This window comes from Perissodus microlepis, chromosome 3 (assembly GCF_051167445.1).
Source record: "Perissodus microlepis isolate ML-2025 ecotype Zambia chromosome 3, ASM5116744v1, whole genome shotgun sequence".
In the NCBI taxonomy this organism is placed as follows: domain Eukaryota; kingdom Metazoa; phylum Chordata; class Actinopteri; order Cichliformes; family Cichlidae; genus Perissodus; species Perissodus microlepis.
This window is the reverse complement of record NC_140463.1, coordinates 41,370,526-41,388,872: the sequence shown is the minus strand read 5'-3', so window position 1 is coordinate 41,388,872 and position 18,347 is coordinate 41,370,526. Positions and strand designations below refer to the sequence as shown.

Below are 18,347 nucleotides of genomic sequence, written 5' to 3'. Positions count from 1 at the left end.
GGTATATACAGTGTCCTTTTTCTTTTTAAAGATTTCACAATTGATAAACTTCACTCGTCCTATTTATAACCTCTAAAGATATATTATAAAATGAAAAACCATTTCATTTAGTGTTGCCCACGAACCTCCAGTCATCCAAGCCCATTTTCTGCCTTTTTTTCTGTTTCTCTTTGCTCTCTTTGCTCTCTTTGCTCCGTTGTTCTAGCCTTTTCCTTTATCTTTATCCTTTTTCATTCACATCAGGTATTCCCGAAAAGGCTGGGTCCTGGACAAAACAACCTTTATCGTGGTGATTGAGTCGTATGTTCAGAGGCTCAGAGACCTAATTGAGGTAAATATTTTCTCTCGGTAGCACAGAACAAGTAGCACTGCATACTGAATCACAATTATCAGGTTAACCATCATAAGCAAAGGAACAATACTAAAAAGACATGTTTCAAAAAAAGAAAGGAAAAAATGACACCCACCTTGTGCTGTCCTACTCTTTCAGTAGCTCTTCTGTAGACAGAACTCTTCTATAAAAGCAGCTTGGGCTCCTGTAAAATGGAGACTAATCACAAAACACCCAGAACAAAAACTGAAAAGAAATTTTGTTTCTATTTAAATACAATTTCTTAAACAGTATACAAAGTATAGTGACAGTTTGCTCATTTGTGTGAGTAAGGTGGCCTTTATTGTTGACAACTTTATAGATAGTCTTATGAGTCAGCAGGTGATCACCTCCAATATAATTTCAGAAAATCCCTTGTGTGGGATAGATATATATGTTGTTTGATATGAGTTTATTAGCTTCTCTTGTTTGCTCTCAGATATGTGACTGCCAGCATCAGTTTGCCCGTTGGGAGGATGGTCAGCAAAGGGCTCTGCCATGCTTAGGTGGTTGCAAGGGACCAGGGTTTACTGGCACCCTCCTGAAGAATGAAAGCGACTTCCATCGTAGCCTGGAAAAACTACGCTCTGTTGACAAGGGCATACTTGATGTCAAGGATACCACATGGTGCAATGAATTCAACAGGTTAAGCTTTGTTTGTTTTAAAATAATCAAATGAATATGGAATATAATAGTTTGAAAGGGTTTTTTCATGTTTATAAAATATAATTGTTGTTTGTGGGGAGCCACGGGCAGTTAAATAAAGGGAGCACCAGAACCTATGCAACCCAAATGAGTGGTTTGGCAGAAGGTGCTTATACTGGTGAACAAATATAAAAGCTGTTTTTCTGATCTTACCTGTGGATGCTTATTATGTTAATACATCCCTACACGATTTTAACTTCTCCTCTACATTAATGCGTCTCTGCGGATATCAGTGTTAGTATGCGTGTCTACACTTCTGTTAGCGTGCTTTTGCTAAATTCATTAAGTATTTTGGCATGTATAGATATTTTAGCGTGTGTATGCATGTGTACAGGTTTTGTGCGTTTGTAAAAGATCTGGAGATGAAGATTCAGGGCCTGATTGGTTCAGTATTTACGACAGGGAACACAGTTGAGGAAGGAATTCGGCTCCTGGATGTCTTTACACCTTTGTTTGCTCGCAAGGTACTCTTTCACAAAAACATTCACAGAAACTGTTACACAAGTTTTACCATTGGCTAAATTTGTATTAAACAATGTAACACATTTTCATTTGTTTTTAATTAAATGTTACAGGTTAATATCTGGTCCTGTGTTGCTAATTCTAATAAATCAACCCAGTATCATGGCAAAACCCTGCTGTGACTGCAACTTCTGCATATGTGTCCATAGACACGATGGAATAGCGTATTACACACTTTGCCATGATAACGGGGTGAATAAATTGCTGTGCTCAAGTTTGTGTGTTTGTTAGAGTAAAAGAAGTTGCACACATGGGTGAATAGTTTGCCTTTGTTGTACTAGAGACCTTCAGATTTGTTCCGATTACAGGTTTCATTCAGTGCAATGATCGATCAAATGCTATTTTTCTGTTTTCGTTACAGCTAAACTTTTCTCTTTGCCCTATTTTTTTCTGTTACCATCATAACATATATCTTTGAATTCCTCCATCACAGTCCATTAAGCGCACTGTAGAAGAGAAGCTGGAGGAAACCTGCAATATCTTTTACAAAGAGCTTAAAATCGGAAACAAAGAGCTGAACCAGACCTCAATGTTTTACCCTGATCATATGCCCTGGAAAGCAGGCCAGGTCTACTGGGTGACGGCCCGAAGACATCAGTTAGAGAGATTCATGGAGGTGAGGCGTTTAGACAATAAGAAAGACCTTTGATTTTTAGTACACAATTATTGCTTTGTGCAATCACTAACCAACCTTACTTCCATCTCCTCTACTCTGTTTGCTCTCCTTTGCCTCCAGGTGCTTCAGAAGGCCCACTTAATACTGGATTCTCAGACCTGCAAGGAGTTACTTACCACTTGTGGTCAAACTATGCAAATTTTGGATGAGATTGTGAGGAAGAACTTCAGTGAATGGACTCAGAAGTTGGATGTGCAGTATCTCAAACGCCTGGAGCAGCCGCTCATGGTGCGCTGCAAGGACAAGAAGCTGGACATCAACTTTGACAAGTGGGTCAAACAACACGAGCACACATGACTTAAACACAAGAGGTACAAAGCTTACATGCTAAACTGTGTGTAATAAACCTAGATGCGCTATAACTGATGGTAAATACACTTTACTGTTCGGTGAATACACAAATGTGCTCTTACACAATAGATTCACGCAAAGACCAAACATTTGGGCATGAATACAAACACACAAATGTGTACATGTACAGTTTTTATATAAATGTGTGCAAACAGATTCATGACTGTGAAGTTAAACTGTAAGAGTTATGAATATTATATCATGTGCAACCTATTGGGCAGCCCCCTAAACAAGTATTTACAACAGCTTTGGTAGCCAGCTAAAAGTAGGCCCTGGTGGAATTTCAGGGATGCTTTTGCTCAGCCTTGTACTGCAGAAGTTATACTTGAAATGTTTCCAACAAGATAGTATTTAATGTTTTAGCTTAAAACAGTCATTAAAGTGTATAATTTCCCATGGGTCTCCAGAGATTTACGTACAACTTTACATTCTAATGTACTTACTCTGTATTGTTATTTTGTATCTTTTTTGTCTAGCGACCTGTTGAATCTGTTCTCTGAGATCCAGTGCTGGGATCGACTAAAGTTTGAGATCCCCCAGAGTGTATCTGACATTTACCAGGACAGAGATGACCTCAGAGGCCTGAGGCAGCAAGTACTGCTGCTGGTCCGCGAGTATAACAGGTCTGACTTGGAACACTCGCTTGCAGCATTACACAGCATCACCATTCATCTGGAGAGCTTGACCAGTTTTTGTGTTGTGAACACGTCTTGTGAATTAACATCCTTGTAATTGTGAGCACTATAAGAAGATTATTAATCAGTGAGCTAATGAAAATCACTTAAATTAAAGGTCCCGTGTCCTTCCACTTTTATACAAAATGAAAAGCGTGACACCAATACTGATCAACACTTGTAAGACTTTAAAATGGATTCAAAATTTTGCACATTTACACACCTACAAGCACAGAGAAAGATGTACATGCTGTATTTGATAATCCTGCCTGTTCAGATATTATTCAGTCAGTAGAAAAACATATTTACCTAATGCCCTTCTGATCTCTGGGTCCCGTCTGTGTGGCAGGATCACAGAAATGCTCTCTCCTGAGGAGTTGGGTCTTTTTCGGGAGAGAATACGTTTCATTGATAAGAAGATCCAGCCGGGTCTGACCAAACTCCTGTGGTTGTCTAAAGGAGCTTCTAACATCTTTATCCGTGACTGTCTCCTGCATGTTGACAAGGTTGTAAGATTGCAGTTCACCACTTACAGATATTTTTCTTTTGAGCCTCAGACTGGTGACAACAGGAACTAAACTAGCAACAATCACATTTTCCTTAACTGTAGCGTATTTTTTTGAACCTTTAATAAACCTCTGTGGATGAGCTTCACTTGTCTTCTTCCCTCTACTGTCCTCTTATTTTCAGCTCCATGTGATAATTGATAATTACAAAGTGTCCAGTCAGTCCATCTTCAAACACTGTCATCGGATTAGTGAAGCACTTCTGGTTAAACTGGATGGAAAAACTGTGTACAGGTAAGAACTGATTTAACAACTCATTTTCATTACATTACAAGTCTGTTTAATAAATACATAAAAAAAATTCAATGTAAAGTATTATTTATTTAATTCAATTATTTTCATTTAGGAATCTGGAGTTTGAGGATGACCAGAAGGCTCACCAGCAGAACATTCTCCAAATACTTCGCTCAGCACACCAGGATATTGTCAATATCATGACCCGGATCTATGACATCTTGGCAGATGATGGACCTGAGGTATGTCCTCTGTTCATCTGCCATTAAACTATTTGGGCTTTCAAATAGAAATGTTGACTCATTTATACCAAAGTGCTCTGGTATTTTGGTGAAACGCTTTGAAAAACACTATGTGATAGGGTTACGGTTATGGTTAGGGCTGGAATGGAGGGCTGGAGCCTCTGTTCGAAGTGTGTGTCAGCGCCGCGAGCAGAATTCTTTTAAATGGAACACAGAGCGTCTCATAAGGACGTATCTTTCGTGTGTGCGTTACGCGTTAGGAATGAGAAAGCTCTGGATCAGCAGTGGTTTTTGCCTTGGAACTATCCCATGGATGCCATTTTTGCCCAGTTACTTTCTTATTATTGAATCATGAACACTGACTCTTAACTAAGACCAGGTGAGGCCTGCAGTTCTTTAGATGTCGCTCTGAGTTCTTTTGTGATCTCTTGAGTGTGCGATGTCCTCTTGGGATCATTTTGGTCACTGGCCACTTCTTGGAAGTTTCACCACTGTTTTGCATGCAGCCGGCAATCACTTTGTTAAATAGATCTGAAAAGCTTTCTTCTCCTAATAAATGAAATTGTCCTTTAAAAACTGCATTTTGTCCTTACTCTGGTCATTTTTGTCAGAAAAAAAAACACATAAACAAGTCTAATACAGTATAAAAGAAGTATAAACAAAAAGACACTTATTCCAAACCTTATTCATACACCCTTAGTGTCTTTAAATATATAATAATAATATTAATTAATAATATTAGTTTCTATTGCAGTATTTTGTATGTTACAATTGTGAAATGGTTGTTAAGGTCCAGGAGCACTGGGTGAACTACATAGAGAGGGTGGATCATATGATAGAAGAAGCTTTCAACAGTAACATCAAAAACTCCTTGAAGAAGCTATCCAAAGCGATCAACGGTGACAGCAAGACTACACCCAGCCCCCTGTTTAAAGTCCTCGTTACCCTCCACAGAGCAGCTCCACAAATGGCTCCAAAGGTACTAGATACCTGTTTTAATCCGGTACAGTCATTGATTTGTTGACACTGTGAAGGGACATGTCCATATATGTTAACAGTTTAAAACATGAGTATGTGGGTCTCTTTTAACAGGTAGCGTTTTCCCCAACTCTCAGAAAGCTGGCTCAGGTTGTGAATATTATGCCTCAGCTCATCAGTCTCATCTCAGAATTTAAACGACTCCAAGAACTTCTCTCCAACCAAGACTCCCAGAAGGATCCCATACACATCATTATAGGTCAGAACATTTTTTTAAAACATAAAAATACCATATAAACATATATGTCACCATGTCTGTAATTCTATTCTTTACTGGGTGACTCTGATGCTGTTTGATCCACCAGGGCAAGATGAGGGGATAAAAAAGATTCAGGCTGCAATTGCCTCAGGGATGACAGCCAATGCCAGCCAATTGCAATCTCATTTAAAAAACTGGGACAAATACAGGGACATCTGGGAGATGAATAAGGATTCCATTATACAACGCTACCAGAGACTTAACCTACCGCTGTCTTCTTTTGATGCAGATATACAAAGGTACTGTGAAGTATAATCTAAATATTTAACGGCGTTCTCTTGAGTCGTCCACAACGTTTTTTTTCTGCAATATTTTATCACGTCTTGACTTCCAGGTACTCAGAGAAGGCCAGCAGTGTTCAACAAGAAGAGACGGTGCTTAACATCCAGTTTGTCATGCTGGACTGTTCACCGCTCAAGTCTTCCTTGGTGCAGCACTGTAATGAGTGGCAAACCAAGTTCACTCAGCTTCTCAGTGACATGGCCAGCATGCGCCTAAAAGAACTTCATGCCTCCCTGGAAGACAGTGCCAGCAGGTGGGAAATCAGTGAAATAACCTTATCGTACAGGGGGTTTTATGTCGCTGACTCTGGGACCTAGTAGATGCTTTCTTGTGAATATAATTAATCAAGAGTTAATGTTTGAGGTGTATGTTTTAAGGTCAATATTTAATGTTGTTTGAAGTGAAGAAGTCTTATAAAAGTTTACCAAAAATATCATTCTACTGAGAAAAAGACATCAGTTATGTAAGTGTTATCGAAGAGGAGTTTGTGTGAGCTGTGCGCTATCCAGTACATGCTTTGATCATGAATTACGAATTGAATGTCAGTGCTTGTTTGCCTGAAGCCCATAACAGCAACATCTACAGGTCAGCCCACGCAGTGCAGACTGCTTTGCCCACACACACTTGCAATCTTGTGCACTTTTAGCAGAAAAATGTAATTGTATACTACACTTAACCGGCATTTGATACAATCTTTTCCAAACTTAGCTTCGGAGCAGTCGGCAGCGCTAAGTGTATTTAATTAAGCAGAGACCTTGTGAAAGAATTGAAAATAATTTATCGAAGCACAGAGGTTGGGAAGTAACATGCAATTACAATCACATAACAAGCAGTTATTTTAGATGTTTGGATGCTGGGTAAAATATAAATAGAGCAAAATACAATGATTTTATTCACATTAGAACACTGAAAACAAGTTAATGTTTAAACTGAAAAAATATTCGCTTGTTTATAATTTAATGGCAGTAACACATCTGGGACACAGACTGTGTTGCATCCCATCTTCTGTGAATAACAATCCATTTACAGCTATAAACTAAGTAGACCAGCTGCTGGACTAAGTAGACGAATGCTGTCCAATAGTATTGTAGCTGTTCAACAGTCGGTCTTCTTTGTGTTTTGCGTTTCATGATGCATCCAATCTTTTCAATTGGTGAAAGGTCTGGAATGCAGACAGGCCACTTCTGAACCCAGACTCTTCTACTGTGAAGACATGCAGTTGTATTAGATGAAGTATACTGCTTAACATTGCTTTGCTGAAATAACCACTAGATGCATTTTTCTTTTGCCCATGTTCATTTCTGAGAAACTGTCTCTCTAAGATGCTCATTTTACACCCAGTAATGTCAGTGAGCTGCTGCCAATGAATCTAATTAGTTGCAAGATGTTCCTTTTGTTGCCTTATCCCATCTCAGTTTAATCATTTTATATGTTTTATCTGTTTTTAATGTATTAATGAGTATACAGTGTGGGTTTATGATATCACAACTTTCACAACTTTCATGCTAGTGGGGTTACAGTTGTGCAAAACATCACATATGTCATTAATTTATTCTTAATAGGCTACCAAACTGTAGCCTAACGAGACTTTTAGTGGGTCTTATAGTCTGTTGTATTTGGGTTTTCAGGAGTGACATGACATTTCATCTGTCTCTTCTGTCCTCTGAACACTTGCAGTCTTAGTGGGCACTTAATTGACTGTTGACTTTTTACAAATCCTGCAAGTGTGACTATATCGTGCATATACGGGCATGTTTTATGGTACACTGTTGAGGAGAAGGTTTGCTTTATTTAAGTTTTGATTGCTTTAGTCTTCAGAACATGAAGATGAAGGAACGATCCAGTTAACATTGCCGAAATGAATGTTAATGAATGAATATAATAAAAAGCAAATCTGACTTTGTGTTGTATTTGTTTGTATGTACTATGTGTGCTTAGGCTGAAAAAATCTCCCCAGACACTGACGGAGCTCAGTGAGAGCCAAAAGCTCTTGGAGACTCTCCAGAGCAATTTGACCAAGACCGAAGCTCAGATTCCTGTCATCCATGAACAGTTTGCTATCCTCGGCAAATATGAAGTCCCAGTGGAACAAGATGTAGGTGGCTTGTTCATCCCTAAACAAACTGAAAAAGCACATGTTTTTGTGTATGTATTATATACAACCACATTGGATTTTCACATTGTCTTTGTATCTCTGTAAAGTCTATCCAGTTATCTCTCTCAGTTAGTGCAAGAGTACTGCTGGTGTTGCTTATGAGCGACATGCCAAATAAAATGTCTTTCATATTGTTTTGATATTGACAGTAACTGTGCAGTTACACAGAGGGTGAAGTTTATCATTCATTGGCCTCAGATAGTATCAAAATATAGTTTACCAATCAAAACATATCTTTTCTAATCAAGGCCAAATTTATTTTGTATACCTTGAAGGTTTCTGAGTGTCTGCACACATATACACACTGTTGGAACATGTCATGAAGAAATGCATTCCCTCTAATCATGATTCAGTTCTGCTGATTGTGTTCGGTTTCTCTGCAGGTGCATGAAATGCGTGATGTGCTGAATGAGGAATGGGTGTGGTTCCAGCAGGTGTTGATCGACAGTGACATCATGCTGCAGAAACAAAAGGAAAAGTTTAAGAACAGCCTCCTCCTCTCGTACGAGGAGTTGAAGAAGAAGGTTGAGGCCACTGTGGAGGAGTTCAGTGCCAAAGGTCACAGTCTCTCTCTATCTCTCTCCCTCATTTGCTCTTTCACATATTCAGATGCTTTATTTTCAAGTTTGTCATGATTTTGTGATTGCGCACCTTTCACTTGCTCTGTTTCTTTTTCTCTCATTAACGATCTAAATTAAGCCTCTTTTGGAACAATACCCAGTTTCTAATCTTTTCTTGACCCTGTATCTCTGCTTTGTTACTCATAATACTTCATCTTTATAATGCCCCTCACCTTTTCCACCTCTTCTGCCTTTTCCTGCTGCTTTTATGTCCAATATTATCTTTTTTTCTTATTTAGAAGGTTTTACTTTTGTTTCATGTCCTATTTTCATTACTTCCACTCAAAGTCTTTGTATGTTCAGTGGTTGGTGAATAGACTAATAGACCAATATTAAATCCTTTGTAAGCGCTCTAAAAAATCTATAAAGCGATAAAAGAAATGTTTCCACAGTTAGATAATATAAACAGAAATATTACATAAGACATACTACTGAGGACAACTTGGTAGAAACAATATGACTTAATCTTTGCTCTTATTTTTTCAAGGCTTAGGTCAGTCTTAGTGTGTTCGGACAATGTTTGTTTCTTCATTTTTTTTTCCAGTGCTAAACAGATGATTAATGCTTAAACACATAAGTGTCTGTGTTTATGTGCCTTCATGAGTGCATACCTCACTACGTTTTTACATTTGCATATCCAGGTCCATTTAACAGTGCACTGAGCACTGACTTGGCCTTAAAACAAATAGCAGAGCATCGTAGCCAACTGGAGACTCTGAAACAGGAAGAAAGCACCATCCTCGATGGGCTGAGATTCTTCAAAATAGAACAAGCCCCCTCCAAAAGCATACGGACTCTGGAGAAGGTGTGGACCAGCACTAGGCTCAGAATCGTAACGTAGCATTGGTGCAACACAGTAACATTTGATGACAATAAATTGTGCTATGTGGTTTGTAGGACTTGGACCAACTGCAGCAGGTCTGGGATATCACAGAGGAATGGAACGGCAACTGGAATATCTGGAAGGCTGGCCAGTTTGGTACACTGCAGACAGAGAGCATGGAGACTGCCGCACAGGACATGTTTAAAAAACTCCATAAACTCCAGAGAGATCTGAAGGTCAGTTCTTCATTGAAGACAGTCTAGTGACTGCTAAATTTACAAAATCTGTTGCCAAAATCACAAAATGCAGTACTTAACAATACTTGACATTTTCATCACACAGCTGTGAGGATGTGATCTCTGTCTGCTTGCAGGATAAACAGTGGGATATTGTAGATTTCTCCAAGAACAAGATTGACCAGTTTAGGCAGGTCATCCCGCTCATTGCTGATCTGAGGAACCCAGCCATAAGAGACAGGTACTGACTGAAAACAAGCTCTCTGTTGTCATTTCAGTATATGTTGGATGTGTTAAAATGCATGAAGCATCTGTGTGCCTAATGGGGTTGGTTTACAACTACAAATGAGCATCATTAAAAGATTAGAGAATTAAGACTGTGAGCAGTTTATTGCTTGTAGCTAAGATGCTAGTGTCTCAAATCAAGAACTGCCACAAAGTGTTAGCTGACACTCCCCCTCTTTTATACTTTGTTTCTTTCTCTTCTTACAAACAGAAGATTTTCCTAGCTTTGTTTTTTAGATACAACAGACATGAGTTACATTACTGTATCACTATTACCACACTGTTTACACACTAAAAATTCACGAGTGCTTTTGAAATAAAGACGTGTGTGTTCTTGCAATTAGCCTTGCATATTTCTTCATCTGAGAAAAGTGGGACAAGAATAACTTAACTTAAAATGCGTCTTTCAGGCACTGGAAGCAGATCTCTGAGGAGCTGCAGTATTCTTTTGACCCAACCGGTGTTGAATTCACCCTGGAAAAGATCATATCTCTCGGCTTCAACATGTATACTGGCAAAATCTGCGAGATCTCTGGAGCCGCCACCAAGGAACTCTCCATAGAACAGGTGTTTTTTTATAAATATAGACAGGTGCTCAGTGGGAACTTTTGTAGCGCTGTGAGTGAAAGCGAGCCTGAAGGGAGCAATTGCTTGATGTGGTTTAGTCAGTATTATCCTGTCAGAATCTGAAATTTAAATTCTCCATTAGGTTTCAGAAAGTGTTTCCTTCCAGGGGTTTTAAGAAGGAAATGTACTTTTTGTATTACTGATAAAATCTTTTCCCTTAATAGACATACAACACCAGAAAATTCAGAGTAAAATGAAGAAAAACTTAAGTCCAAAAAGTATCTGCCAAAAGAGATCTATGTGTGGGTCACACAATTCATCCAGCCATCCATTTTCTAGGTTATGGAGCCAGCACTCTAAGCCAAGACCTCCCTCTCGTCAGCCTCCTCCTTCGGCTCATTCGGGTGGGAGATTATATCTCCAGGCCTTCCGAAGTCAGCCTAGAGATTTAATCGCTCTAGCGAATGTGACGCCCAAACCACCTCAGTCGGTTATAGTAGCAGTAACAGAGTCGCAGCTATAATCTGAGTCCTTCCCAAATAGAAGAACTACTCACTTTATTGACAAGGGAGATCTCAGCCACCCTCTGGAGGAAGCTCATTTCTGCTGCTTGTATTTCCAACCTCATTCTTTAATCCCTACCCAGAGCTCGTGGCTATGGGTGAGGGTAGGAACATAGATCGAACACACTCTTTCACACTCTTCACTACAACAGACTGCTACAGCATCCGCATTACAGCAAAAACAGCACCAGTCTATCACTTTCCCCTCTCCACTCTCCGATCACTTATTCATAATGCCTTGAGATACTCCTCCACTCAGGGCAGCACCTTGTCCCTGACCTGGCCTGGGCACTCCACTGTATCCCAGCTGAAACCAGCTCGCACTCGGAGGTGCTAATTCTTATTCCCGCCACCTCAGACCCAGTGATAGGAAAAAGAATCTCTTGTAAGAGGTCACAAAAGAGCGATTGGAAAAGAAATTTTGTCATTATGCAAATGTAAAAGTTCTCCATCCCCAATGAATTCATACACTAAAACGCAAAGCTAAGATGAATTGTGTTCTGTTATTAATCGGGTCATATGACTGTCTCATCAATCAAGTTGGGTCAATATGAAAAGAGTGGAAATATTTCCTCATTATTTTGCTAGGTCAGTGTGGTTTTTCTCTTAACAGTGCTTTTTATGTGTGACATTGAAGGGTCTGAAGGGTATCACCAAGACGTGGAAGGAAATGACCCTGGACATAGCACCTTACAAAGACGAAGGCCACTATCGACTGAGGTGAGAAAGTGAGCCTTGAAGGGACGGTTTAGAGAAGAAAAGAAAAAGAAGTTTCCCATCAAACCTCAGTATTCATCATACCTTTATGTATTTGCATCACCGACAGTTCAGTACAGCTCAGCACTGTCATGAGGTTAGGTTTTCATACTCTACACGCCTGTGTTACGTCTCTATATACTATAGAGCGTACATCCAATGGATCTGAGAGTAATGTGATTGTTTATGAAGTTAGAATGAGCAGATGTGTCAGCGGGAATGTTTAAGCCATCCGCTGCATACAAACTGAGTCAGACCTCAGATCCAGTTTAATCAGCAGGCCTGAGCCATTGCCGCTGATTTTACAGTGCCGCTGATCCACACTGAACATGATGAAAGCAGGCAGAGGGGAAGATACACAGTGACACTGTAATTCAGCAGACTCTGTGCACGATTAATGCAGAACAGGGCACCACAGCTGTGCAACGGTTTCACTGAAACATTGTTGCTGCGTGTAAACTAACAGAGTGAAGTAATATTAGTCTTACAATCCAATTTTAAGCAGTCGTCAGTGGTCATGTTTACCCTCCTCTTGTCTCCCAGGAGCACAGAAGAGGTTTTCCAGGCACTGGAGGACAACCAAGTTATTTTGTCCACAATGAAGGCATCTCGGTTTGTCAAAGCCTTTGAACAGGAGGTGGACCGCTGGGAGCGTCAGCTCTCCCATGTGCTGGAAGTCACTGAGATGATCCTTAATGTGCAACGGCACTGGATTTATTTGGAGGTACAAGCAACCCAAGCAGAGTACTTCTAAAAATATATTTGGTCATTTTATTGTATTTGAATACTAGTTATTTGATTTATACATGTTTCTTGTATTGATAAAAATTTAGTTGCATGTTGTCATTCCTTTTCAGTCTTTATCCATCGCTGTCTTGTTTTGTTTTCTCATTTCAGTTTTCTTGCTGCTTCCTTTGAGCATTTCATTTTCTTTTCTTTTTCAGCATAGAATTAAGCTTTGTCTGTTCCTTAGTGTCTGTAACTATATATTTAAATGCTCTTTTATTCCCCCAGAACATTTTCCAAGGAAAGGACATCCGGGAGCAGTTGCCTCATGAGTGCAAAGAATTTGAAGACATAAGTTCTAGTTGGAAAACCATTATGGGTTGTCTCCACAAGGATAAAAATGCCTTGCAGGGAACACACAAGCCAGGTATGACATGTTACTTTAAAGAATGTGCTCTTATTAAAACTGTAGCACACAGTGTCTTCAGGCCCTAAAAATCCCTTAACAACTCTATAAGAATATTTCATGAGTTCAGAGCCCAAATGTAAGTTTGAAACTTTTCTGATGATATTAAAAAATATTTAACATAATTTGTAACATCTAAAATATCAGTATAGAAGAGGTTAGCTAAACAAGGATTTGGATTGAGCAAAAAGAATTCCAAGTCATCTAATTTGTAAAATAAAAATGTGTTTTAAGTCTATGATCAACCTCTGTGCCTTGCAGGTTTGCCAGAGAAGCTGTCACAGATGGGTTTTGAGCTGGAGGAAATCCTTAAAGCCTTGGACACATACCTGGAGACCAAAAGGCAGATCTTCCCGAGGTTCTATTTCCTGTCCAATGATGACGTTCTGGAGATCTTGGGACAATCACAGAATCCACAAGCCATGCAGCCTCACCTGAAGAAGTGTTTTGACAACATTAAGAGCCTGTCTACTGAAAAGGCAGGGACAATCATACTCTGTGATCAGTGCTACACATTTACTGTTAACAAAGGAGTTAACAGTAAATGAGAAAAGAGAAAGTAACAGTAGTTAACTTTCTCTTTGTGTTGATTGTGCTTTAAATAATATAAAACCACATTATGTGTACTGGAAACACTGCTTTGTCCCTGATAACGGGATTTCCTTCAAAATGTGTGTTTTCTAGACAAAGCTTAAAACACTAGCTGCTGGGATGTTCTCTGCTGATGGGGAGTTTGTTTCTTTATATGAAAAAGTGGAACTGAACAAACCTGTGGAGGTACAGCACTAACAATGATCCGAAATATAATATGACAGGAGTGTTGTGGTGATAAATGCAGTGGAGAAGATCATGATACTGAATGTGAGCACCAGTTTATTTGCATGTGTGCATGCAGGAGTGGCTGTGCGAGCTGGAGCATAGCATGCGCCTTTCACTAAAGGAGTCCCTGAAGGACTGCCTTGTAGATTTGAAGAGGATATCAGGACCAAGAGACAAATGGGTCCGAGCTTGGCCAGGACAGGTATGTCTGTTTTTGGCTTTCCTGTCCTGCCTTTTCTTCTTCTCTTATCTGATTTTCTCATTCACTGGCACTGATGCAGTTACTGGTCCTGCACATCCTGTTAATAATGTAGAAATCCCAGTGGCTTAAATAAAACTTATTTCTTTCCAGTTTAAAAGAGATTTACTCACCTTGTGTATTTGGTTTAAGTAATAAGCTACTTTACTCTTCTTATATATTATTTGTATCAAATTTATAGCATTGGCCTTTTAGTTTAGAAAGTTAATAAGTCATTACATTTGCAACCTGTATAATTTTAATATTAGAGTAAGATTAAAACAAGGATTATTTCTTCCTGTTTTAGATGATAATCACAGCTAGTCAGATCCAGTGGACTGCTGATGTCACAAGAGCTCTCATTAACTGCAAAGAGAGAGCTGACAAAGCCCCCCTGAAGTCCATGAAGAAGAAACAGGTTTGACTGACTTTTTGCCACTTCACTAAACTTCTGAAAGTGTGTAAATATCATATTCTTTTTTGTTGGTGTCACACTATTTTATATGCATAAAAACATGTGAGTATTCAAGTCAAGGCCGGTATTGTGTGCGGTTATAGTGCATAGCTGTCATGTTGACAATAAAAAATGACCACGCATCAAATAAATTTGTCAAATTTTTGGTACAACTGTCTTTCTCAGGTCTCCATGCTTCACTGCTATTCAGAGATCATTCGTGGTAACTTGCCCAAAGTCCTGCGTTTGAAGATCGTAGCTCTGGTGACAGTAGAGGTTCATGCTCGGGATGTTATTGATAAGCTGGCCAAGGCAGGTTGCTACGATGTCAGTGCCTTTGAGTGGGTCTCTCAGCTGCGGCTTTACTGGGAAAAAGACCAGGTAAGCTGACCGCAAGACACTGATAGAACAGGTGAGTTGATAAATTGCTTTTATCAGTGGATTGTGGTGGTTAAAGGAACATTTATGCAGGTGGTATAAGTAACATTTAGTAAAGACGGGATTAAATTAGCATCTTGTTTGTTAAAAGTACTTAGTCTGAGCTAGCCTGCTGTGCTATGTTGGTATATACAGCTTCTCATATTGAATAGACAAATGAAAGTACTAGCTAATCACTTTCATTAGTTTAATGTAAGCTTAGTAATTTAGTAGAAAATATTTAAACTCTTTTTGTTTCAGTTTTGTTTTGTTTTGTTTTTACTCCAGGGGAATGCAATGAATTGTATAATCCGACAGACCAACACAGAGTTCAACTATGGATATGAGTACCTGGGCAACTCGGGACGGCTCGTCATTACTCCGCTTACTGACAGGTGACATCATATTACTCAGTTAATGCACACACAGACATCCAGAGTATAATGATTTTCACCTTGGGCATCTTTTTGGTCCTAGAAAAAAACCTACTGTAGCACGCACTGGCACTAAAGTGTTTGTCAAAAAGTGGGCTGGAGTCAAATTTTCACTTCCTCAAATATTTGTTTTTTGTTTAGCATCACGTGTTCTGTTTTTTATTCGGCTAATATTTGTAAAAATATGGTAGATATATAGCAATTCAACTTGGATGCCTTGGAAATGATAACTAGTGCTCGCAGCACAGTTCCCTGACCCTTGCTGAGCATCAAGTACAGTGGCTGTGTAAAAGTTTTCTGTTTTCTACATTCAATGATCAGATCTATGATATGCCGAGGTTGTGTTCTCCCACTACAGGTACACGTCTTTCCATCTGTTCTTTTCATTGGCTGACAGAGAGATGCACATAAACGAGTTCTTGGATACAAGTCCATCATACAAGTCCTTAAGTACAGATTATACAAGACAGTCACAAAATTTTACAGGTTATCAAGACAAAAATAAAATTCACGTTTAAAGATGGCTGTGGTTTGACTACTAAGACTGATGATGATTTTTGATCATTTCTGACGATTCTTCTAGAAGCGCATTTGTGAGGTCAAACACTGATGTTGGACGAGTAGGCCTGGCTCACAGCTTTTGCTCTAATTAATTCCAAAGGTTTTCTGTCAGGTTGAGGTCAGGACTCTGTGCAGGCCAGTCAAGTTCTTCCACACCACACTCACAGTCTTTATGGACTTTATGCACTGGTGTGCAGTCATGGTTGAACAGGAAGGGGCCGTCCCCAAACTGTTCCCACAAATTTCAAGCATGAACTTGTCCAAAATGTTGGTGCTGAAGCATTAAGAGTTTCTTTCACTGCAACTGAGTGACTGAATTCGCTGCACTCCACTCTTTCACCAATCTTTGTAGAAACCGTCTGTATGCCTAGTTACTTGATTTTATACACCTGTGGCCATTAAAGTGATTGGAACACATGAATTCAATGATTTGGATGGGTTAGTGAATAATTTTGAGAATATAGTGTACATATTAAGTAACAAACACCATGATTCCATTTTTATGGAAGCTTGTTTTTGCCACTGGAAAAAAAATGGCCTGGCAGACGTAACCTGAGATTTTGAATTATTATCTCACAATTTCAACTTTATGTAGCTCAAATTTTGACTCACTGACCAAATTTCTTGAAATTTTGACTTCTGAGTGACTTTTTTTGAAAGCTTATTTTTTTCATGATTTTGCATCTTGTGTGTGTTACAAAAATATTTCTACCATGTTGCACAATAGTTCCAGTATGTGTTTAATACTTGTATTACGACATTTTTATTTGTCTGTAAAGTAAATGTCAGAGTTTTACTTCAGGTGTTACATGACACTGACCACAGCACTTCATCTCCACCGTGGAGGCTCTCCTAAAGGCCCAGCTGGTACTGGAAAGACAGAGACAGTAAAGGACTTAGGAAAAGCTCTAGGCATGTATGTCATCGTAGTCAACTGCTCTGAAGGACTGGACTACAAGTCCATGGGACGCATGTACTCTGGCCTGGCTCAGGTAGGAAGTAGTAGAGATGATGATATCAGGTGACCACAATAACTGTAAAAATTGGTACATTAATGCTTTTAATGCCTTGAGTAATTACCAGCTGTGATGCTGTATCTAGTACATGACTATATGAAAAATATCTAGCTTAAAACTTTTTTGGCTTCAGTAAATTCTGAATAGCGTTTTCTTTTTGTGGTATTGACCCTTAGGCAGGCCAAAGGTTTTGCATGTCAGCTAAGGAAAAAACATAATCTACATAATCAGATTTCAAATTTGTGTGTATTTCATTATGTCCACCTCAAATAGACAGGAGCGTGGGGATGCTTTGATGAGTTCAACCGTATCAACATTGAAGTGTTGTCGGTGGTGGCCCAGCAGATCCTTTCCATCCTGTCTGCTCTCACAGCTCTGCAGTCCAAGTTCTATTTTGAGGGACAACACATCCGTCTGGTCTCGTCATGTGGCATCTTTATCACCATGAATCCCGGTAGGTCAACAAAATTGTGCAGTTGTCACCATATGTTTATAAGATAAGATAAGATAAGATAACCTTTATTAGTCCCACGCGTGGGAAATTTGTTGGGTTAAGGCTGCCGACCTTCGCCAGCGCCATCTTACCCTTCTGACCATACATACATTACAACATCACATGGGGAAGACAGGTCAGAGAGGTATAACAATGGAAAATGCACAACATGCATTTTCCATTGCATTTCACACACACTGAGTGTGTGTGTGTTCCGTGTTCAGCCGAGAGAAAGTGTCCCTTCACCCGGTTAGGCAAAAGTCAACAGTCTTCGGTCGAATGAATGAGGAGGGAGAAAGTCACAACACAGTCTTGTTATCTAAAGGAGAATTGTTATTCCCGTCAGCTTTTGCCTTGAGCATCCAGCTGATGCCAGGGTGGCCGCATGAGATGAAGATGGTAGCTGGTTAGTGCGAACAAACTGCATCCAATTTTACAGTTGGTCTAATGTCCGTCACTGGTCACAGGTCTCTCAATTCCCGTTGTTCCGCTCCAAGATGTTATCCATATAGCAGAGCCATGAGCTTCTCCAAGATCTTATCCATACTGTGTTCAAAAACAGTCTGAGTTCTCACAGCCCTGCCCATCGTCTATCATGTCGGCCAGCCTTGTGGGATTTTGAACAGCTTGTTCTTCGATAAGCCAGGTCCGAGCCAGCTCCAATCAGCCAGAACTCTGTTATCGTGGTTCCGAATTGGTAGAAGTCGTTCAATGTCCTCCATCAAGAGTGTCCCCGGACACGCGACGCAACCGACCATCGAGTATCCAGCAGCAAACCTCTCCTCAGGACAATCAGGCT

At 39.6% G+C, this 18,347-nt stretch overlaps 1 protein-coding gene across 2 annotated transcripts in view; it reads left to right on the top strand.

Annotated features, from left to right (window-relative positions):
• dnah2 (dynein, axonemal, heavy chain 2) overlaps positions 1–18,347 on the top strand; it is a 63,381-nt gene that overhangs the window by 6,405 nt on the left and 38,629 nt on the right. For both annotated transcript variants that reach the window (XM_084924502.1, XM_084924503.1), the window contains exons 9-38: positions 244–331; positions 810–1,015; positions 1,410–1,539; positions 2,031–2,213; positions 2,334–2,542; positions 3,101–3,247; positions 3,648–3,804; positions 3,989–4,098; positions 4,211–4,340; positions 5,131–5,319; positions 5,433–5,577; positions 5,684–5,876; positions 5,972–6,172; positions 7,858–8,014; positions 8,458–8,632; positions 9,336–9,499; positions 9,592–9,753; positions 9,891–9,994; positions 10,449–10,605; positions 11,806–11,888; positions 12,468–12,648; positions 12,939–13,077; positions 13,378–13,595; positions 13,801–13,893; positions 14,012–14,137; positions 14,481–14,591; positions 14,814–15,008; positions 15,333–15,439; positions 16,842–17,031; positions 17,329–17,509. In XM_084924502.1, coding sequence (XP_084780628.1) covers positions 244–331; positions 810–1,015; positions 1,410–1,539; positions 2,031–2,213; positions 2,334–2,542; positions 3,101–3,247; positions 3,648–3,804; positions 3,989–4,098; positions 4,211–4,340; positions 5,131–5,319; positions 5,433–5,577; positions 5,684–5,876; positions 5,972–6,172; positions 7,858–8,014; positions 8,458–8,632; positions 9,336–9,499; positions 9,592–9,753; positions 9,891–9,994; positions 10,449–10,605; positions 11,806–11,888; positions 12,468–12,648; positions 12,939–13,077; positions 13,378–13,595; positions 13,801–13,893; positions 14,012–14,137; positions 14,481–14,591; positions 14,814–15,008; positions 15,333–15,439; positions 16,842–17,031; positions 17,329–17,509 — 4,631 coding nt within the window. The remainder of the gene's footprint in view (positions 1–243; positions 332–809; positions 1,016–1,409; positions 1,540–2,030; positions 2,214–2,333; positions 2,543–3,100; positions 3,248–3,647; positions 3,805–3,988; positions 4,099–4,210; positions 4,341–5,130; positions 5,320–5,432; positions 5,578–5,683; positions 5,877–5,971; positions 6,173–7,857; positions 8,015–8,457; positions 8,633–9,335; positions 9,500–9,591; positions 9,754–9,890; positions 9,995–10,448; positions 10,606–11,805; positions 11,889–12,467; positions 12,649–12,938; positions 13,078–13,377; positions 13,596–13,800; positions 13,894–14,011; positions 14,138–14,480; positions 14,592–14,813; positions 15,009–15,332; positions 15,440–16,841; positions 17,032–17,328; positions 17,510–18,347) is intronic.